The following is a 23,486-nucleotide window of genomic DNA, read 5'->3' as shown; positions in this document are numbered from 1 at the left end:
GGAGAGAGAGACGGAGAGAGAGACGGAGAGAGAGACGGAGAGAGAGACGGAGAGAGAGACGGAGAGAGAGACGGAGAGAGAGACGGAGAGAGAGACGGAGAGAGAGACGGAGAGAGAGACGGAGAGAGAGACGGAGAGAGAGACGGAGAGAGAGACGGAGAGAGAGACGGAGAGAGAGACGGAGAGAGAGACGGAGAGAGAGACGGAGAGAGAGACGGAGAGAGAGACGGAGAGAGAGACGGAGAGAGAGACGGAGAGAGAGACGGAGAGAGAGACGGAGAGAGAGACGCAGAGAGAGACGCAGAGAGAGACACAGAGAGAGACGCAGAGAGAGAGAAAGAGACAGAGACAGAGACAGAGACAGAGACAGAGACAGAGAGACACAGACAGACAGACAAGTGGCGGTGACTACAGCCTGAGAGTCAGCATGCCTTAAGCAGGGGGGCAATTTGAAAAGGAGAGTCCTTCATGGTAACCTCAGCCAATGTGGAAGTTGAACCCATACTGTGGGCATCAACACCAGCCATTCAGCCAACTAAGCTAAGCAGCCTCGAGGGGCCAAATGGCATATTCATGGAACCATACAGTACAGAAAAGGCCCTTTGGCCCTTTGAGTCTATACCAACAAAAATGCACTACCATCTGCACTAGTCCCAATTTCTCACACTACCTTTGAATATTAATGACAATTCAAGTGCTCATCCAAGTACTTCTTAAAAGGTTTGATATTTCTGTTTCTCCTACCGTCCCAGACCCCCGCTACCCTCTGGGTGAAAAGGATTTCCTCAAATTCCGATTAGAAATTATGCCCCTTTGTTAGTAATCCTTCAACCAAAAGGGAACAGCTGTTTTTTATTTTCTATGTTTCTGAGAACAAACAACAACAAAACCTCTTCAGAGTTTGAAACGTTTGCAGGTGAGTAGTGCCACAAACACCATTTTGTTTAATCATTGCAATTAGTTCATATAACTTCAAAGTTATATGTTGTTTGAAGAGTAGCACCAATGATGGAGTAACAGACCGGACACATCTCATTGATTTCTAGCGATTTCAGTTTTGACCTCCCCCAGCTCAGCCTGACCACACCAACTCCAATCTTTCCCCAAGATTCACAGACACAATGCCCATGCCTTTCCTTTGTTTGAAGGACGATTTGTTTTCTCTAACTTGCAGACCCCTTAGGCTGAAAGATTGGTAGGTGAAACCTATTTGGAGTCACTACAGGTCATCTCCAAGGATGCACAGTAATCTTTAGAAGAATTCCCTCAGGGCAGGAAAGAAGGATCACACTATGTTCACAGATAACCCTTATCTGATAAGCTCTCATTACGCACAACAGGCCAGCAGCATGTTATCTTCTGGCAATACCATTGATACCTGACCTCTCCTACTGTTGGAGGAGAAAGTGAGGACTGCAGATGCTGGAGATCAGAGCTGAAAATGTGTTGCTGGAAAAGCGCGGCAGGTCAGGCAGCATCGCTGGAAATGCACAGCAGGTCAGGCAGCATCGCTGGACAAGCGCAGCAGGTCAGGCAGCATCCTGGAAAAGCGCAGGAGGTCAGGCAGCATCAGGATGCTGCCTGACCTGCTGCGCTTTTCCAGCAACACATTTTCAGCTCTCCTACTGTTAACAATTTAAAAGCAATCTCTTTGATGTGTTCACCTCCTACAGTTTTACTTTATTTGGCAGAGCAGAGTAAAGCAGGACAGGAGAACACTTTATATAACGCAGTCAAACAACACATCGTATGTTTGTACTAATATGCAGAGATTCAAAAGATCTCAATGAAACTTTGTAGAGATCTCACTATCCCATGCCAACTGCTGAAGACATTTTGCGACAATTTGCCAAGACAAAGGACTTGACTGCCCTCTCTGTGGAAAGTTAAACATCACACAACACCAGGTTATACAACAGGTTTAACTGGAAGCACTAGCTTCCAATTAAACCTGCTGGACTATAAGTTGGTGTTGTGTGATTTTTAACTTTGTAACCCCAGTCCGACACCGGCATCTCCAAATCATGACTCTCTGTGAAAGTTGGTTATGGCAAGTGAATCTGGATAAAAACAGTATGCTAACTACATTCTGGGAACGATACCAGAGGCACAGTTGCTAGTCCATGCCATTTGGCATTTCACCTGCTTTTGACATATAACACAGAGAGCCAGAGATAGTTAGCAATTTATCCAGGATGGAAACTACTGCACTTGATCTGTTGGTCCATAGACGTCGAGACCCAATGAAAGAAGTCATTGGTACAGAATCTGCTAGAGTGCGCTTACCAGATGAAGCCAAAGCTAAACAGGAAAAAGATCCAGTTGAAGACGCCTCAAGTATAGGATCACCAACTGATAGCAAAAGGATTTGTTTGGATCTAATTTGGAACTAATTGTCCTGACACTATTGAATATAAGAATTAGATCAACTGATGTCAATGACTACCAATGAGATTGTAGAATGCCTGAATGCCACTTCAGTCATTACATTATCATGAAATTATAATGGCCCTCAATTCATAAATGAAGAATTCAGTCTCTTCATAAGAGATTGGGTAATTCAACTTCATACCTCACCTCCACACTATCTGCGGTCAAATGGAAAGGTTGAGGCAGCAGTGGAACTTGCCAAAGTGGTCATAAAGAAATTGAGCAAATCCATTACAGACTTACATAACCCAATCCTTGAATGGAGAAATAGACCCAATGAAGACATGAAATGTAGTCCAGTCCAAAGACTAATGTTGCTCTGCACCTAAACTACTCTTCCAATAGTGAAAAAAGATTATCGAAGCCAGATGCGGGAATAGGTTTGTCAAAACTAAGGTGAAACAATAAAACCAAATGTCAGTTTGATAAAACTGCCAAGTCATTGTCTGACCTGAGCATTGGAGAACCTGTCAGAGTGCAAACAGTCAACACTCCTCAACAAAAGTCAGTTCACATGGCAATTTGGGACCTGTGTACAGCCGTGGTTACCTTGATCATCCGCAGTAAATGGGGGACCATAGGTAGGCCGATTGGGTTCAAGCCTCTTCCACAATTTAATAAGGTTACGGCTGACGTGATTGAATCCTCAACACATACACCCTGATAACCTTTCACCTCTTATTTATCAAGGAGCTATCCACCTCTGCTTTAAATGGATGTTTACAGGTTGAGTGAGAGAGAACAGACTTGGCACATGGAATATAATGTAGGAAAACGTGTGCTTATGCACTTTTTACAGGAAGAATAGGGGAGCTGAAAACTATTTAAAATGAAAAAGACTGAAGAAAGCTATAGAACAGAGAGATTTGGGAGTTCTTGTCCTTGAATCACAAAAACCAATCTTCCAAGTTCAGTGGGTAATAGAGAAAGCCAATGGAATGTTAGCATTTCAAAAGGAAACGAGTATAAAAGTAGAGAGGTTTCACTAAAACTATCCGAGATGCAGGTCAGACCTCCGCTGAAATATTATGAACAGCTTTGGCCCCTTATCTATCCTGACATAAGAGGCAGTCCATAAATGGTTCACTGGGCTGATACCAGGTATGGACGGACGGTCTTATGAGGAAAGTTTGAATCGGTTGAGCTTGTACTGATTGGTACTCGTTAAAAATCACACAACACCAGGTTATAGTCCAACAGGTTGGAAGCACTAGCTTTCGAGGCACTGCCTCTTCATCAGGTGGTTGTGGAACATGACCATACAACCCAGAATTTATAGCAAAAGGGTTACAATGTCATGGAGTTATAATGGTATATTAAACAACTTCAGTTAAAAATCACAACACCAGGTTACAGTTCTTAAATTTAGATTAAGTCTTTCATCTTTTAGAATGGGATATGGTGGTTTAGGTTCTTTAATATATAAATCCCAGCATTAAAGAACCCAATTGATGCTAATTCCCTTGTGGGAACATCTAGAACCAGAGGGCATCAGCTCAGAGGGCTGTTGAGGCTGAGTCAGAAGGTGTTTCAAGGCTGAGGTAGACAAATTTTCAATGAGCAAGGAAATCTAGGGTAATGGGGAAAAGGCAGGAAAGTGGAATTGATTATTATCAGATCAGCCATGAATAGTGGAGCAAACTCAATGAGCTGAATGGCCTATTTCTGTTTCTATGGTTTATTGTCTTAAAAATATTTAAAGCCTTCAATTACGCACCTTTTGAACAGAGTTCCAGAGACTGACAATCAATTAAGAAAATATTTTGCCTAATCAGTCTTAAATGGGTAACCTCTTATTTTTAAACTACATGCCTTAGTTTGTGATTGTTCCAATACAGGAAACATCCTGTCCACAGCAAGGCTATGAGGCCACCTTAGGATCTTAGTTGTTTCAATCACATCACCTCTTATTCGTCAAAACCCCAAGAGATACAAGTCTAGACAGTCCAAACTTTCCTCATAAGACAACCTATCATTCTAGATAGTGGTGAGTAAACCTTCACTAATTTGTTTCCAACATATTAACATCCTTCCTTAAGGAGACCAATACTATGTACAATATTCTAGATGTGGTCTCATCAGTGTCCTATATAACTGAAGCATAACCTTCCTCCTTTTGTGTGAATGACCATATATATCACTGCAACCACAGATATTTATATATAATCAGAGAAACTGGCCCTGTACTAAAGGCAATAGATCAGGATGGAGATACATCACCACTTGCACAGAAGGTAGAATGATCATCTATTCTAGAGGTCCCCTGTGCAGCAATGGGTCAGCAACAAGTTACCACAATAACAGTGCTCACTGCGAGAAATGAACAAATACCAAAGAAATTTCAATGACTACATGCAGGTGTGCCATTAGGAAACCCGCAGTATTTAAGAATATCCATGCAATGTACATACAGAAACTAATAAAAAAGTGAAACTTTTGCTAACACATCATGTATTAATAAAACATCATTCTAATTGTGACCATGTGTTAGTAACCTGTAATACCAAATTCTAAAATGAACTATGAAAAAGGGGAAAAGTTTGGAGAAATGCAGTTGCCCTTAGTTGACTTGCCATAGTCATGTGACTTCCAGCTCTGTTGTAAATGCCTGTGCCTGTCATAGTTGTTAAACATACATCACTGGGAACATTCATGATGCTCAGAGTTAGATCAGTGCTGATCTCCCAAGAGGATTGTGGGGCTGAATGACACAGACAGGAAGGGCTTTGAAAATAAGGATGAGACTTTTAAAATCAAGATGTTACTGTCTTCTTTTGGCTCCCAGTTAAGCAAATACAGGGTTGCTAAAAGTGAGCAGGACTGGGTGAGAGTTTAGATGTGGAAAACAGAGTTTTGGATATCCGCTCAATTATTGAGAGTACATTTTGGAAGACCAGTTAGGGGTGCACAGGAATTATATCTCGAGGTGACAAAGGCAAGAAAGCTTCAGGAGATTAGCTGGGACTGGACAACACTGGGCAATGTTACAAAGCTGGAAAAAAGCACATGAATGTGCAGTTTAGATAAGGAAATAATTTTGAACAGTCTCATCCTCAGCCCTAGACAAGTTAAATAAAGAGCAGAGAAGGAAGAACAATTCAATACAAATAGCCATCAAATTACCATTTAATTTCAGGGTGGTGGTGCCTGAACTGTGCAATGAAAAGATTCGTACTGCTTCAGTGATCTGTAGTTGGGTCATTGCTGGGTCAAAGTAAATTGCACAAGTTTTCCATTGTAGCTGACTGGAGAAAGCATCGGGGAGACACTGGCGAGGAACAGGGAAAGAGTTGTGCAGTAGCAGCACCACCTAGTGTTTTATTTTTAAACTGCTGCTGCTAATTGCTTGGTAACAAATCTGCTCACCTCATCAGGAAGAAATTACACCATTATCCTGAGAGTCCAGCTCAGGTGCAGTTAGTGGAGGGAGTTTCTGGATCACAATTATTTCATCTCTCATGCTACAGTTCAGGAGGTGAAAGCTGGGAAAATCAGGCAAAGTGGAACAGGTTCTTGCAGCCTGGGATTGTAATGGAGATTGTGGGTGATTCCCAGAATTATGGACCACCCCATACATCACCAACAGATGGACCTTCACCTCTCTAGATCTTCTCTCTGTCTTACCTATTGAACATTCATAGCATTTTCTGTTCTTGATCAACACAAGAGTTTCAAAGGCATTGTAACATCCTCCACCGAAGGTCCCCGTGGGAAAAGAGGGAGGACTCAGACACGGAGAGAACTCTCCACTGGGGATCCCCATTGCCCGGCAGTAAACAAGCACATCAAGGTGTGTCTGGCCGGTGAATGGTAGAGTCAAGGCGGATGGTGTGCAGCATCTGCCTATACAAAACTCACCGTTTCACAAGCTGAAAGGACACACACAACACATATTCAGGAAGCAGCTCAGCTTATGGGGCACAGGTATCGGGGGAAGGTTTGGGATCCTGGAGCCAATGTAAAATTCCATTAAAGGCAGACGGGATCCCATCACACACCTGAACATCCTCCAACTAGTGCACGATGTCAGGTCTGAGCACTACCGTTTTAAGGCACTGGATGGAATTGGCAGTGAGCCGGATGCCCACCACTGCAGTGTGTGCCAATCCCTGAGGCAGCACCTAGCCCAGGCCCCCACTACCCAGCATGTCCCCCACCCTGGTCACACCCATAGCCACTGCCTTCCCCTCCGCCAGCCACTCAAACCCGTGGTAGTAGTGGAGGTCCAGATTCCTGAGCAACAGCTCTGTTGATAGCTGCAATGCCGATAGAGAGTAGGCACAGCCCAAGTCAAACATACTCCAGCCACTGATCAGATCCTGGTAAAAGGCAGGCAGCCTCTCGTGTCGTAAATGAGGTCACGCAGCCAGCTGAAAATATTTGTTACCAGAGTGCGCCACCTGCGAGGGGGGTATGGCTTGACGTAAAAGGTAACACTACAGGGCCTGAAGATTGAAAGTCACCACCTGGGTGCAGAGGCACATCAGTGACTGACCACCCTCCTCGACAGGGAGACTCAGAACCTCTGCCATGACCTTGTGCATCTTCTTGTCCCAGAAGAAATAAACCAACATCCTGTAGATTTTATTACAAAACCAGTAGGAGCTAGCTCTTGGAGCCGAGGGGAGCCAAGAGTTTGGCCTCAGCTCCTGCCAATTCCTGGATTCCTCAGCCGAGCTGAATCAGACCTCAGATAGTGGAGATGAGTGGTGTTCCTTCTGAGTTCCCTGTATCTCCTCCAGCAAGAAATCTACTCACCATGGACCAACCATGAGGCCGGAACATTTGGCCCATTTGATCATGACAAAAGACACTGCTGAGTACACCACCTGGCACTTGTGCCTCCTCCCCAGGTCTGCCAACCAGGTCGGTGAGCGTGAGAAGCAGTGTAAGCTGAAAGAACCACCCCAGTGCCCGGCTCGGGCACAGCCAACCCTGACAACATCCTCCGCACGGGGCACAGAAAAGGCTCCACGCACAGGGAATATAACTGGCCAGACAAGGGGCAGCCCTGACTGCCCCTTTCCTTTGGGAGAGGAGGACATGTCAGGGACGCATTAACTTTAATCAGATACTCTGCAGCGGTGTACAAAAGTCAGATATTGGCATCGAACTGTGTCCCGAACCCAAATACTCGCAGAGTCCTGAGCAGATACTCATGGTCGACCCTGGTCGAGGGATAGGAAGACGCTTGATAGACCAGTCGTCTGGGAGAAATGGATCAGGTTCCAGACCAGATGGACCTTGTTGTGGAGCCTCCAGCCCAGGACCGTGTACGACTGGTCAGGATTGATCGTGTGGTTCTGCATTGATTCCAGGTGAGATGACAACACCCTCGTGAAAATTTTGTAATCTGTGCTGAGGATGGAGAGCAGACACCAGTTCTTAAGTGAACAAAAGTCCCGTCTTCGGCAGCAGCACAGTGACCGCCTTGCACCAAAAAAGGGGCAGCTCTCTGGCAAAAATCATTCCTCCAAGACCAAACATAATTGCTAGGATGTAGTTCACTGGCAACACAATACCTTCCTCCCTCTCCCCCCCCCCCCCCCCCCCCCCCCGACCAGTTACAAAGTCAGCAATATACTTTAGAAGCACAATGTTAATAAATCCCTTGATGATTGTGGGTCTTATTCTAACCACAGAACTTGAGTACATAACCTAGGCTGGCACTTCAGTGTTCGATGGAAGCAGTTATTCGGAGTTTCAACCATCATAATTGAGATGAGACACTGAAATCGCATCTGCCTATTCAGGTTCGGCATGACATTATTATTATTCTATTGGTACTGGTCAAAGGAGGCAGATACGATGGGCCATAAGGCCTTGATCTGCACTGTAATAATTTTGACTGTCTGCTGGTCAGTGATCAAACCAAGACTTTTCTCTCAACCAACAGCAAACAGAACAAAACTGATCTTTCAACTCTCAGATTTTGTGGGATCTTGCTGTGGGAAAGTAACACACTTTTCTTCTGGCATATGTTCAGACATGCATTATAAATTTGCCTTGAGGGGGGGGGGGGGGGGGAAGCACGGTGGCTCAGTAGTTAGCATTGCTGCCTCACAGCAGCAGGGATCCAGGTTCGATTCCCGCCATGGGCTACTGTCTGTGTGGAGTTTGCACATTCTCCCAATGTCTGTGTGGGCTTCCTCTGGGTACTCTGGTTTCATCCATAATCAGGTGAATCGGTCATGCTCAACTGCCTATAGTGTTAGGTGCATTAATCAGGGGTAAATATAGGGTAGGGAAAATGGGTCTGGGTGGATTATTCTTCAGAGGGTTGGTATGGACTTGTTGGGCCAAATAGCTTGTTTCCATACATTGCTCTGAAGTCACACTTCTGTGTGCTATCCAATGAGAAATGATGCCATTGCTAATTACTTACAATTGTAAGCAGACTCAAGGTTTTAGATTTTTAGTTTTACAGATTTACTCACTCAACCTGGCTGTTTTTTTTAAATTTTATTAAAATTTTGTTAAACAATACAGTTTACAAAACAATTAACATTAACAGCTGTATACAGAGAAATAGCAATTTTACAAGGGAGAGGAATGGCAAAGCCAGGCCCCAAACCCTAATGTTCAACCACTTCTCAGGGAAATGAGCACAAACCTCAAATCCCAGTTTCAATCATTGTAAAGCAGTAACAAGGACATTTGTACATATAAGACAGTCCAATTACATAAAAACAGTGCATACAATACAGACCCCCAGCAACCCAGCAAGTCACCCATCCCTCCCACCTTCCGGCAACTCTAAGGCAGCCCACCCTGCTTCCCTAAACCCACCACCTTCCGACTTCCCTAACCGCCCTTCGCACCTACCTAGCTGTTTATAAGAGGCTTTTTACAGTCAAGACGCAATTTTATACACAAACCATTGGCTTTGAATTAAGCCATTGAGTTCATACATGATGTAACAATTTCAGAACAATAATGCAGTAGTATTATAAAATTATGTGGCAGTCAGGAACAGACATCTGAATAGAGACAGCACAAATATTATAATTGAAGAGTAAGGAATTATTAAATCAGCAGCTAATAAAGCTACATTTTATTTCTAACAATATACTACCTGCAGTTTAAAAGTACAGTTAGAAGCAGATTGTGGGAGCAGAAGCAAGACTGTCCTTGGCTCATAACGTCACAGAGACACTTAGGAATAAAGGCCTGATAAGGCGAACTCTCTAAAACATGCTCTAAGATTCAAATAGCACTCTGTCATTTCAGGTTTTAAGAGTAACCTGCTCTGGCCTACAGAGAAATCCTGCTGTTACCCACAGAACAGTAGTACCCTGCTCTACTGCCATCTCACTTTTATCGTATTGCTGTCACAAAAATAGGTTCCCTGGGCTACATCCACTTCGTTGATTTCTGGTCCTCGTGGTAAACTTCCTGCATTCAATGAGCGCCTCATCTTCCGCCTAGGGACCCTCCAACCACACGGGATGAATGTAGATTTCTCCAGCTTCCTCATTTCCCCTCTGTCGATTCTCCTGCTCCTCGGATGCTGCCTGGCCTGCTGTGTTTTTCCAGCATCACATTTTTCGACTTCCTGCATTCAATCTCAGACTGTGTCTATTCTGGTTCTTGGTCTCCTTCTGGAGCCTCAGGTTTTGCTAATCTGATCAAACTTTGTTTCAGACGATGCAAAAATAGCTGATCTGGTCCTGCTCACTACTATCCTGCACTGGACTGCTGCTGAATGGCTTTTGCTTTGCTGCTTCAGTATCACATTGACTTCATTTATTTATTTATTTTTAAATAGGTTATGCATTTCACTGTTTTTAATACTGTTCATGTATCATTTTCTATTACCATGTAGAAAAACAGTTTGCTAACACTAACCTCTTGGTTGGACAGGCTGGTCTGCTTGTTCACCTCTGGGGTGCGACTGTCCTCCTCCTCGGATGCTGCCTGACTGGGTGTGCTTTTCCAGCACCACACTCTTCAACTCTGATCTCCAGCATCTGCTGTCCTCACTTCCTCCCTGACTGCCAGTAACTGTCCTAGTGATAATCTTTAGGCTTCAACTTCATTTATTCTGTAAAACTATTCCAGCTACCCTTACTGGAATTTGCTCTAAGGTTTGACTGCTTCCTGATCTTGTGTACGCCTCTCAGCCATCACATTGTCCCCCTCAACTACACTAGTACTGTTGCTTCATCTTTAATCACTTGCCTGGTGTTTTGATTTCAGTCCCACAGTTCCTTTGTGCAGTATTGGCACCACTTTTACTACCTCGGCCAGCCACCACCCACTGGATGCAAAGATCAATCACTGCCAGCTCATGAAATCCCTACAAAGTGGAAGCAGGCTATTCAGCCCATTAAGTCCACACCATTCCTCTGAGCAGCATCCCAACCAGACCCAATCCCCTTACCCTATCCCTGTAACGCTGCGTTTCCCATAGTTAATTCACCTAGCCTGCTCATCCGTGGCCACTATGGGCAATTTCCCATGGCCAATCCACATAATGTACACCTCCTTGGACCGTGAGGGGGAATCGGAACACGCGGATGAAACCCACACAGATATGGGGTGAGTGTGCAAACAGGGTGTAATCAAACCCAGTTCTCTGGTGTTGTGAGGCAGCAGTGCTAACCACTGAGCCACTGTGCTGCCTCAGACAGCTTTACCTTCATTGTCTCTTTTCATGTTGTGCAAACCTCCAACTATGATGGTCTAGCCCTTAACAGTTACTATAAACCCATAAGGCAGGTCAGAAACTTGAAATTCTGACCTTACCTGCTGACTCATGAAGTCAGGAGTGTAATGGATTTCCTCCACTCACCCAAATGGGTACAGACAAAAAATTCAACAGCGTCCAGGTGAACACAGCCCACTAGACTGGCATCTCAACCACCACCTTAAATATTCCCTCTCTCTACCACTGAGGGACAGGGTGTATTATATGATGCCAAATGAAAATAGATGCCATAAATAATTTCTTCTCCATTAAAACCCCTGACCTTTCAGATCCACCATCAATAGTCTGATCCTCTACTGTCACTGTATCATCAGTCTCCTGTGCAACAGCAAGTGCAGGAAGAGCTGCCATTTGCTCTGAACACTCTTACCAACCACAGGATTACAACACTGCCATCAATTCCAATCTTCTCCATTGCCACAATTGAGCAAGATCGTTTGCACACTTGTTACCCCATTTAATCCTGAGCTGTGCCTCCAAATCCACAGGATCTCTGTCATAGTGAAAGCGTCTGCTTCCACGACCAGAAATGACCCACTGCTGTCTCGGGTCCCTTGCAGCTGTCAAGTTGCACTCTCAGTCACAACTCTCTGCAGATATCAGCTCACCCAAAACTCTGCTGCCTGCCTTGTCAGCACCATACAGATTGTTCCCAAATTGTTTTGTGTGTATGTGTGTGGCTTCATAAAAACGTTATAAGATACTGCACACTGAAAACAAGGAGAATTATTTTCCATGCTCAAAACTGTGTTATTTCAGTTATCCCATCCAGCACTGACTCCCTAACAGGTAAAAGTTATGAAATTCTCAAACCATCACTAAAGTCCTTTTGTAGCATCACTCTCATCATCTCCATGACATTTCTGAGCCCTATCACACATCCTCCTACATATCCTGTTCCCCTCCACTCAATTAAACCATTCAGCTCCTAAACTGACATTTTCTAAACAGCTACACATTTAAGAATAAAAAGTCTTACCACAACCATGACCCTTATCTTCACTACCCTTCAACTGATTCACATCCCCTACATTTAAAATAATCCTTTATTCTCTTGCACTAAATACCAACTTTACTCTTCTCCCCCTGGGGATGGGCAAAACACACACGTTCTGGAAACTAGCAAATTACTGCAAATGCTGGAGTTTGAAAACACCAAATGCTGGAGATCACAGTGGGTCAGACAACATCTAACATTTCACTGACTGGAAACGTTAGCTTGCTCTCTCTCAGTGGATGCTGCCTAACCGGCTGTGGTCTCCAACACTTTTTGCTTTCACACGCATTCAGGGATTTTGTTAATGGGCTTCACAATATCAGAAGCCCGTAAGTTAACTCCCATTAAGACAGTGCATCCTCCTCAGGATCAAATACTTTTGCAAAGTTACGCTTTAGATAGTTATTACTATCATCCCTAACCCTCCCTTCACAAGATCCCTATATGATCTCCCCGTGTTGGAAATGTTAGAAGTCTCTACTTAATTAGATGTGGACGTTAAGAGCAGCGCGTCTGCTGAAGGCGGCTGGTCTCTCCCTACCTGGTACCTGCCAGTCAGTAACTGGCTCCGTGAGGGTGTACACAGGGGCTGCACGTAGTAGTTTTGCAGCCTGACCCCCTGAGCTGAGAGCTGGTCCAGGACCGGCGTTCGGATCTGGGAGCCGTGATACCCGATGTCGTTCCAGCCATAATCGTCGGCCAGAACGAAGATGATGTGCGGCCGGGAAGCCTCCGAGATGCAGAGGCTGGTGGAAAGGACAAGCAAGCGGAACCCTAAACACAACCCCATTGACCCAGCTCCAACCCTCCAACACCCGGAAGGCAGCAACTTCCAGCCGCACTGTCACATGACTGGGTCCCGTGATCGCTTCATATTTCATTCATGTATCCAATAAACTCCAAAGATTGACAGCGATGTTGCTGTGTTTGCGAGGCCAGTGCCCATTTTAAAATAAATAACCCACACCGTGGATTAATTCATCCATTGATGCATTGTAACTTAGTCCCTTATGAAACAAACTGTATAGGAACATGGGACGACACTTGGTTCCTCAGTGGTAGTGACCCTCCGTCTGAGCCAGGAGGTCTGGTGTAAGTCTCACCTGCTCCAGAGGTGTGTCACAATATCTGAACAGGCTGATTAAAAATAGGAGGGAGAAACAGTCGCAGTGGGCAGTTCGACTCCAACATGCTCTATCATACAACTAGATCATGTCTTCTACTTCAAGGCCACTTCCTCTGCACGGTCACTTGAAATCTTTAACATCCACATCAGTGTGCTTTGAACATACTTAATGACTGACACTCCTGTGACGTAGAGAATTTCAGGCTCCAGTGAAGAATTCTCCTTTTTAAACACATGTCCTCTCATTGTTAAATGGCCTCCCACCTTCCTGTGGCTGCCGTGGAGGGAGGTGGTGTGAGGGCCTGCCTTTCATGTGGCTGCCTTGGAGGGAGGTGGTGTGAGGGCCTGCCTTTACTGTGGCTGTGATGGAGGGAGGCGGTGTGAGGGCCTGCCTTTCCTGTGGCTGTGATGGAGGGAGGCGGTGTGAGGGCCTGCCTTTCCTGTGGCTGTGATGGAGGGAGGCGGTGTGAGGGCCTGCCTTTCCTGTGGCTGTGATGGAGGGAGGCGGTGTGAGGGCCTGCCTTTCCTGTGGCTGTGATGGAGGGAGGCGGTGTGAGGGCCTGCCTTTCCTGTGGCTGTGATGGAGGGAGGCGGTGTGAGGGCCTGCCTTTACTGTGGCTGTGATGGAGGGAGGTGGTGTGAGGGCCTGCCTCTACTGTGGCTGCCGTGGAGGGAGGCGGTGTGAGGGCCTGCCTCTACTGTGGCTGCCGTGGAGGGAGGCGGTGTGAGGGCCTGCCTTTCCTGTGGCTGTGATGGTGGTGAAGGGAGGCTTGTGAGGGCCTGTTGCAGTGGAATGTGGATCCGTATGTCTGTTCCTTGTGGCTGTAGTGGCTGCAGCTTTAACGAAGGCTTTGTGGTCAGTGGGTGTGGTGTGTCTCTCCTGGCAGTGGTGATGTTGTGGCGGTTTCAGTGGTGGTTCCGGTCCGTTCCTTATTGCTATGAAGGCAATGTGGCAGCTTCAGGCGGCAGCTGAAGTGGCAGCAACTTCAGCGTCAGCAACGTGGTGGGCCCAGTATGTCCCCCCTTTGCTGTCGGTTTGGGCAACGTGGTGGGCCTGGTCTGTACCCCCTTCACTTTCGGTTTTGGCAGCGTGGTGGGCCCGGTCTATCCCCCCTTTGCTGTCGGTTTGGGCAGCGTGGTGGGCCGGTCTATCCCCCCCTTTGCTGTCGGTTTTGGTGGGCCGGTCTATCCCCCCCTTTGCTGTCGGTTTGGGCAGCGTGGTGGGCCCGGTCTATCCCCCCTTTGCTGTTGGTTTGGGCAGCGTGGTGGGCCGGTCTATCCCCCCATTGCTGTTGGTTTGGGCAGCGTGGTGGGCCCGGTCTGGAAATCTTTGCTTTGGTGGCCTCAGGGGCAGCTTCAGTGGCGATGTCCCTTGGCCACTCCAGTAACCCAGCAGCTGTGGAGGAAACAAAAGTTTTGTGTCCTAACATTGTCTCATTTATTTTTTATAATTTCTGTACGTGGCAACTTATTTTCATAAATACAAGTGACAATAAATTGCTATTCAATTCTATTCTATAAGGTGAAATGTCCTTTCAGCACCCACCTTGTTAAATTCCCTCCAAATCTTATGTCTTTCAATAGGATCAAATGACATTTTTTTAAACCCGATTGGCCCACACTCATCCTGTCCAATCTTTCCTTATGAGAGACCAACTACCACCAACACCAATCTCATCTCGGGTATCAAATAAAACAACCCCCATTCCCCATTCCAAGTGATGGCCTAGTAAATCTTCTCTGAATTGCTAACACATTTACATCCTTCCTTAAATCAGGAGACCAATAGTGTAGACAGTATACCAGATGTGACCTCACCAACATTGCTTCTGTACCTACGCTTTCTGTGATTCATTTACATGATAATCACATCACTCTTTATCTCAGAGTTCTGCAATCTCCTTCCATTTAAATCCAAGCTGTTTTCCTTTCTACTGTCAAAGCCAGCATTGAGTCATAGCGTCATACAGTATGGGAATAGACCGTTTGGTCCAATTAGTCCATACTGAACATGTTCTCAAACAAAACTAGTCCCACCTGCCTGCACTTGGCCCATATCCCTCCAAACGTTTCCTTTTTGTGTCCTTATCCAAATGTATTTTAAATGTTGTAACTGTACCTGCACTCACCACTTTCTCTGGCAATTCATTCCACACACAAACCACTCTCTGTAAAAAAAAGTTGCCCCTTATGTCCTTTTTAAATCTTTCTCCAGTCACCTTAAATTATGTCCCCTGGTTTTGAATTCCCCCAACCTTGTCATTCATCTTATGATTCCTCTGTGCCTCATGATTTTGTAAACCACAGAAAAGTCACCCCTCAACCTCATACACTTCAGTGAAAAATATCTTAATCTTTCCAGTCTATTTTTATATCTCAAACCCTCCAAAATCTTATCTGAACCCTCTCCATTTTAATAATATCCTTCTGCTAACAGGGTGACCAGAACTGGACACAGTTTTCCAGAGGAGGCCTCACAATGACCCGTAAAATCTCAACAATGACATCTCAACTCCTATACTCAAAGTTCACATGTTCACATTTTCCTAAATTAAACAAGTTTTGTCCACTCATTTAACACATTTATACTTCTTTTCAAACCTCTTTTGTACTCTTCATATTTTGTGTCATCAGCAGATTTAGCTACATTTGGTCTATTCAACCAAGTCATTGATTTGGATTGTATTGGATTGCAAATAGTTAAGGTCACAGCCCTAACCCTGTGACTCACCACCATTACCTCTTGCCAACACAAAATTGACCCATTTATGGGTCTTCTGTTTCCTGTTGGCTAACAAATTCTCTATCCATGCTAATATGTTACCCAACACATCATGGACTCTTATTTTGTGTAATAATCTTTGATGTGAAACCTTTCCAAATGCATGTTGGAAATTTAAGTACACCACAACCACAGGTTCCCCTTTATCCACGTGGCACATTAATTTCTGAATTCACTCAAATAAATTAGTGAAACATGCTTTCTCTTTCACAAAACTTCACCCTTAATTTTCTAGAATTTTCTTTATGACAGTTGTCAAGTTAACTGACCTATGGTTTCCTGTGTTCCTTCTTCCTCTCAGCCAGGTTTTCCTTAAGGCCATGATGTTGACACAATCAGTCCCTGGATAGAAACGGCCTCTTTCAAGACTGAATGGACATTCTAGGGGGAGGTATGGAGAGGAGGGCTTTTTTCAGTTTGCTCATGGGATGTAGCATCACTGGCAAGACCAGCATTTATTGCCTGATTGAGTCAACAACATGGCTGTGATCTGGAGTCACATGTAGACCAAGTAAGGACAACAGGGTTTCTTCCCTAAAGGGCATCAGTTAGTCAGACGTGTTTTTACAGTAATCACCAGTGGTTACATGGTTGCCATCAAGGCAGCTTTTTCCCTTTTAACCTGAATTCAAATTTCACCATCTACCATGGTGAGATTTGAACTCATGTTCTCAGTACATAAGCCTCAGTATCTGGATTATTGGTTCAGTGACTTTACCGCTATGGTCAGAGAGTTGACTCACTTTCAAAGTACGCAGAGTCAGTAGTGGGAGGATCGAATTGTACGGGAAATGGCTTGACAAGGCTAGCCCAGAGTTTGCACACTGGTGGTTATATTGATGAGAAGTGGGATGGGGCAATGTTCCTAATGACCCAGTGTTAATTGCCTCAGCTATAGAGGAAAACTGTAGGTTTATCTAACAGGCAGTCAAGCCTGGGATGACGGTGAGAGAGCAAGCAGGGTCAGGTGTATTGATGGATTGGGAAGGGCAATTAGGAAGATAGACACCCTGACAACAGTGCAGTGAAGGGATGCTCGGCAACAGAAGAGAGTCTGGGAGGGAAAGCAGAAAAGATGTTAAAAGAGCAAAAGGTAGATTGATTGGTTTGAGTCCAGGGTGGCAGCCAAAATATGCACACGAATGGACGCAAGAACAACACCACTGTAGACTAGTCACATAGTAATAAGGATATAGAAATACAATAGTAATGGGGCAATAGACATAGATTCTAATAATAAAGAAGAGTATAAAGTCAGAGGTTCCATGGTGGAATGATGATGACTTAGCTATTGTCTGAGTTTGAAAACGGTTGAATTGAGAAAACTCCTGAACTATTTGAGGGTATGGTATCAAGGGACATATTGATGGAGTTAAAGCCAGCAATTATTGCCCATTCTTGAATGCAAAAGTTATGATGAATTGCCTTCTCGAACCACTGCAATGCATTTGGTGAAAATAATCTCCCCACAATAGTATTAGGTTGGGAGTTTAAGAATTTCAAACCAGGATTGATGCAGGAACATAAAGTGGTGACCTAGTGGTATAATCATAGACTGTTATTCTAGAGACAAGGTGGTATTCTGGGGAGCTGGGTGCAATTTGACTTTGAATTCAATAACAATCTGGAATTAAGAGTCGAATGATGATTTAATATGATTATTATTGTCACATGTACCGAGATACAGTGAAAAGTATTGTACTGCAGGGTAACCAGACAAACCGTACTTTTTTATTAGTAAAACAGGGTCATAGAACAAAATGCAGAGTACAGTGTTACAACTGCAGAGAAATATCAACTTTAATATATGAGAGGTCTGCTCATAAGTCTGAAAACAGCAGGGAAGAAGCTGTTCTTAAATCTGTTGGTATATGTTTTCAAAATTTTGTACATTCTGCCCAATGGAAGAGGGTGGAAGAGAGTATAGCCGCATTGGGAGGGGACTTTGCCTGCTTTCCCGAGGCAGTGGAGTCAATGGAGGGAAGGCTAGTCTGCGTAATGGACTGGGCTGCGTTCATAACTTTCTGCAATCTCTTGCAGTTTTGAGTACAGCAGCTGTCACGCCAAGCTGTGATGCATCTGAATAGAATGCTTTCTGTGGTGCATCTATAAAAATTGGTAAGAGTCTTTGTGGACATGCCGAATTTCCTTAGCCTTCTGAGGAAGTGCAGGCATTAGTGTAGTGTTCATGTGGTTGGACCAGGACAGATTGTTGGTGATGTTTCCTCCTAGCAATTTGAAGCTTTAGAACACCTCTACCTCAGCACCATTGTTACAGACAGGGGTGTGTCCTCCATTCCACTTCCTAAAGTCAATGATCAGCTCCTTCACTATGCTGACGTTGAGGGAGAGATTGTTATCTTTACACCATGCAACTAAGCTGTCTATCTCCTTCTTGTATCCTGTCTTATTGTTGTTTGAGGTCTGACACTATGGTGGCAGTATCAGCAAATTTGTAAATGGAGTTAGAGCTGTATTCGGCCACACAGTTTTGAGTGTATAAAGCTTATATTAAAGGGCTGAATACGCAAGCTGGAGGGTGCAGGTGTTGAGGATTATTGGAGGAGGTATTGTTGGCTATCCTTACTGATTGTAATCTTTAGATCGGGAAGTTGAGGTTGCAGTTGCAGAGGAGGGACAGTGTCCTTGGTCTCGGAGTTTTCAGATGAGTTTTGTTGGAATTATGATGTTGAAGGTGGAGCCAAAGTCAATAAATAGGAGAATGTGAATCTATTGCTGATTGATAGGACAAACCTATTTGGTTCACTAATGTCCTTTAGGGAAGGAAACTGACATCCTTAAATAGTCTGGCCTCCAATCCCACAGCAATGTCGTTGACTCTTAACTGTCCTCTGGTCAATAAATGCTGGGCCAGCCAGTGACACCCACATCCCATGAATGAATAAGGAAAGAATATATATATTTCTAATACATCAAAGAACATAATTGGGAGCTGGTGGTGTTCCAATGTGCCTGCTGGTATTGTCCTAGCCGGTGCTGCAGGTGACAGGTTTGGAAAATGCTATTGAAGAAGTCTTGATGAATTGCTTCAGGATCTCCTGTAAATGGATTACAATGGCAGTATGCCAGTGACGGATGAAACATTTAAGACAATGAACGGGATGGCAATATACTTGCCCAGGCAAATGGAGAAAATTCTATCCGCTGAGCATCAGTTGTGTGCTACTTGATAGTTCTGCCAATAACCTTTCCCATCACTTTGCTGAAGATGAGAATAGACAGATGGACAATAATTGGTCAGATTAGATTTGTCCTGTCTTTTGTGGATTGGAACTACCTAACAATTTTCCACATTGTTGAGTAGATAGCAATGTTGTAGCATTCCTGGATCAGACTGGCGAGAGTTAATGCTAGTCCTGAAGCACAAGCCTTTAACACTAAAGACAGATATTGCCAATGTCTGTTTGTAATTGCCAGTATCTTCAATACATTCTTGGCATTACTTGCAGAAAATCAAATGGATGAAGACTGATATATGTGATGCTGGGGACCTTAAGAGGAGATCACAATGGATCATCCGCTCAGCAATTCTAGTTGAAGGTGGTTGCAAATGGTTCAGCTTTGTCTTTTGCATTTATATCGTAGGCTCTATCACCAGTGAGGATGTGGTATTCATGGAGCCTTCTCTTCCTTTAGTTGTACAATTGTCCACCAACGTTTATGACTCATTGTGGCAAGAACACAGAGTTTTTTTTATCTGCCAATTTAGTGAGCAGCAGGTAGCTGTTTACTTGACTATAGATTTCCATACATTTTGGTGTGAGACTTGGCTCGCTATGGATCAGGACGTCACAGGTTTGAGCAACTTGAGTATATAATTTTGGCTGATGCACCACTGCTATAACGAGGGAGCATTGCTGATATTATTGTGCCTGCCCTGTAAGGTGGACAGAAAGATCCCATGACCCAATTTCAAAGAGGGGAGTTTTTGTTAACATTTATCTCTCAACCTACATCAATAAAACAGCTGCAGAAGCTCCATTCCCACTCAGCTCCCATGGAAAACTGCATCAGATTGTTACTAATTATAATAGGACCTCAAGGTGCACACATATCTTAGGCATATTACTGCTTAACAATGTGACAGCCAATTATAGGTTGACAGCTTGAGCAGAAATGATCAAAGAAAGCTATTTAATACTGAAGAAACCAACACAATTCAGTAATATCCCCATGGATGGATAAATGGCATTACACCCCAGTCTGCCCTACATGTGACTTCTGTCCCACACTAACACATAATAACATCTGAAGTGGACTGGGAAGCTTCATGGAGCCTTCTCTTCCTTTAGTTGTACAATTGTCCACCAACGTTTATGACTCATTGTGGCAAGAACACAGAGTTTTTTTTATCTGCCAATTTAGTGAGCAGCAGGTAGCTGTTTACTTGACTATAGATTTCCATACATTTTGGTGTGAGACTTGGCTCGCTATGGATCAGGACGAGCTAATTGCAAGAAAAAGGCTGACTATTTTCATGAGTGCACTAAACACAACCTTGACAGCATTTTACACAAATGATAAACAAATGACCTAGTGGTATTATTGCTGGACTGTTAATCCAGAGGCCCAGGCAGTGTTCTGGGAAGCTGGGTTTGAATCCTGCTACAGTAAATGGTAGAATCTGAATTCAATAAATATCTAGAATTTAGAGTCTAATGATGACCATGAAACCATTATAGTCAGAAAAACCCGTTTGGTTCACTGCAGTCCTTTAGGGAAGGATGGTCTGGCCTACATGTGACTCCAGACTCACAGCACTGTGGTTGACTCTTAACTGCCCTTAGGGCAATTAGGGATGGGCAATAAATTCTGGCCTAGCCAGTGATGCCCTCATCCTGTGAATGAATAAAAAAAAGGAATAAACGATGTTTGTATTTTGCATGTGATGTATCACCCTACAATGGCTGAACTTGCATCAAAGGCATTTTACACACCTGAAGTTCGCCGAACTCAGTGCATCATTGATTGAGCTAAGCTCCCCATCAGCTTCCTTACCCATTAAAGTTAAGGTGATATTTTGAAGCAGAGAAATCAGAAACTGAGGATGGGCAAACCTCAAATAAAGGAAAAGCAAACAATTCTGATCAGAAACAAATGCTGGATGGAAAGGAACAAAAAAGCAGTTACAAATAGATTGCAAAGAACTTTGCAATAGTGTGGTGAGAAGAATCGTTTGTCCATTGTGTTGCTCAACAACGCAGCGTTAAAGTTGCTTTTTGAAACAAGGAAGTCTTGGTGTTGGGTAAGTTGTGAATATATAAGGTCATGGCTAAAGATTGCATCTGATATCTCTCAAGGATTCATTGATGGTCCCTCTGATTCCTCAGCTATATCTTGAGCAATATCATTCTAAAAGATTCGGATGAATTTCAGTGGTCACTTGATAGAAAGGAAATGAGTAGGTGGGCCCAGAGGTTAAGTGTTGGGTGGCTTGCCAGCTCTTTATTCCAGTTAATGCCCTTAAGCAGACAATTAATGGCTAATTGTCTGCTTCATCCAAGTGATCCTCCAATAAAATGCAGGTTAAGAAAGGCCTGTGTAAGACAGCAGCTTTAAGCCTGCTGACTGCTGGTCAGTGAAAGGATTGAGGGTAGTGGCAACTTTCCTCCTGGGCTCTCTGTGCAATTGGCCCCAGTGAGACCTCAACTTGACTGAATGTCTGGTCCATTTCTGTACAGCATTTTCTGGGCCTACCTGAAGTACTGAAAGCGGCCACCACTTTTTTGTTTAGCTCTGCTGAGTTGCCGATCACCAACAGATCACCAGACATTTCCAAAAGGTGGGATGCCCTCCTGGAAATGTGTGGAGATCCTGCATCAAATTAATTAAATGACCGTCATTGAAATGCTCGAGTGGAGTGAACAGGGTAAGCAGAGGCAGACTTGCTCCTGAAATTTACACTGGGGTATGGACAGCATGCCTTCAGCCTATGATCCAGCTGATAGCACCAGTTTCCACATGTATGCTCATGACATCTTGATTTACCTCATCCACATTTTTCCTGATGTAGTTACTGTTAAAATTGTAAAACCGCTCGTGTAACATTCAGTGCAGGACAAACAGAACTTTCCTCCAGCTGAATATTAGGGAGATTGAAGCAATTGCTGTTGATCCCTGCTACAGGTTCCATTTCCTTGGCTCCAGGCACTAATGCTCTTTCTGAATCTGATTGCTCTTGGTGACATTTATGGCTCTGATCATATATTTGAGCCATCAATAGGAACACCGCTGTAATGTTGAGTAACTTGGCCCCACTTCAGCTTATCTCCACTGAAACCCCCACCCATGCTTTTGATATCTGTAGATTTGACTATTTCAATACAATCCTGAGCAGCTTTCTATGCTCTACTCTCTGTAAGCTTAACATCAAACAAAAAAATGCTGAATATTGAATTAGCATCAAGGAGAACAAGGAGAGAAAGTTATTATAACTTTGATACATTTATACCATTGATTAAAACTCAGTGCAGTGGAAGAAATGGAACCCTGAGATTGGATTGAGATTCAACATGAAGTTGTGGGAAAGATGGACAGAGATTTGTGGGAGGAGCAACCTGGCAACATTCAGTTGTTTCAGAGAAGAAAGTGGAGTCAGTTGGGAATTAGGGGTTATGGGTGAGTTTTTGAGAAGCTTAATTAGAGTATTTTTAAATGGAAGGGGGAAGTATCTGGATGAAAGTACTTACACCTAATACACAGGCTGCAAAAGGGTGTTGGGTCTTCCACATTTCAATCAGAATTGGACCAAGGGAACATACGTTTCTGGAAGGGGCTGGGGGGAGGTCATTTGGACGTTAGAAGATCCAAGAGCTTGTGTGGGTTCCCAGAAGCCTTTACAAAGGCACTGAACTGAATCTAGACTGAGATAATTGATCTCAGATTGGTTTGGTAGTTCAGTCCATACAGTTGAGCCTCCCTAGACCTGGTAAATGGCTGGAGACCAAGCATGAAAATAGTTCCATATCCCCAGCCCCTGCTCTTGCAGGCAGAACATCTCCCATGGAATTTACAGTCCTCCATGTTTTAAGTGTAAGGACACACGCTGTTGATCAGATTGCACATCATTTACTGAGTGCTGTATATCTGGTGCAGTGTAGCATAGTAATGTAGTAATATTGGATTAATATCCTCCCAGCGTCACCTAACAACACAGCTCACAGTATTTTATGATGTCAATTTTTGAATTTTTCTGGGAATCTCTCAGGCACTGTTGAATATATCAGGTGCCTCCTCCCATCTCCCAGTGACAGTTTGGACAATCAGGTTACACTCTCTCTAATACATGTTTGTACTCTTATTGAGAGGGACTTCCTTTCTGGCAATAATGAAACAAGTTTGCTGTCCAAGATGAGAGCGATATTGTACTTATTCTTGTGATGGAAGAGACATGGTAGGCTGAATGTCCTTTGGTTTCCCT

The 23,486-nt window shown here is 44.1% G+C and overlaps 1 protein-coding gene across 2 annotated transcripts in view; it reads right to left on the bottom strand.

The window, feature by feature from the left end:
• arsb (arylsulfatase B) overlaps nucleotides 1-12,976 on the bottom strand; it is a 79,654-nt gene extending 66,678 nt beyond the window's left edge. For both annotated transcript variants that reach the window (XM_043706933.1, XM_043706943.1), the window contains exon 1: nucleotides 12,679-12,976. In XM_043706933.1, coding sequence (XP_043562868.1) covers nucleotides 12,679-12,927 — 249 coding nt within the window. In that variant the 5' untranslated portion in view covers nucleotides 12,928-12,976. The remainder of the gene's footprint in view (nucleotides 1-12,678) is intronic.
• Between the last annotated feature and the right edge of the window lie 10,510 nt (nucleotides 12,977-23,486).

The sequence above is a fragment of the Chiloscyllium plagiosum genome, chromosome 2, assembly GCF_004010195.1.
Source record: "Chiloscyllium plagiosum isolate BGI_BamShark_2017 chromosome 2, ASM401019v2, whole genome shotgun sequence".
Taxonomy (NCBI): Eukaryota; Metazoa; Chordata; class Chondrichthyes; order Orectolobiformes; family Hemiscylliidae; genus Chiloscyllium; species Chiloscyllium plagiosum.
The sequence above is the reverse complement of the archived record's forward strand: the minus strand, read 5'-3'. Positions and strand labels throughout refer to the sequence as shown.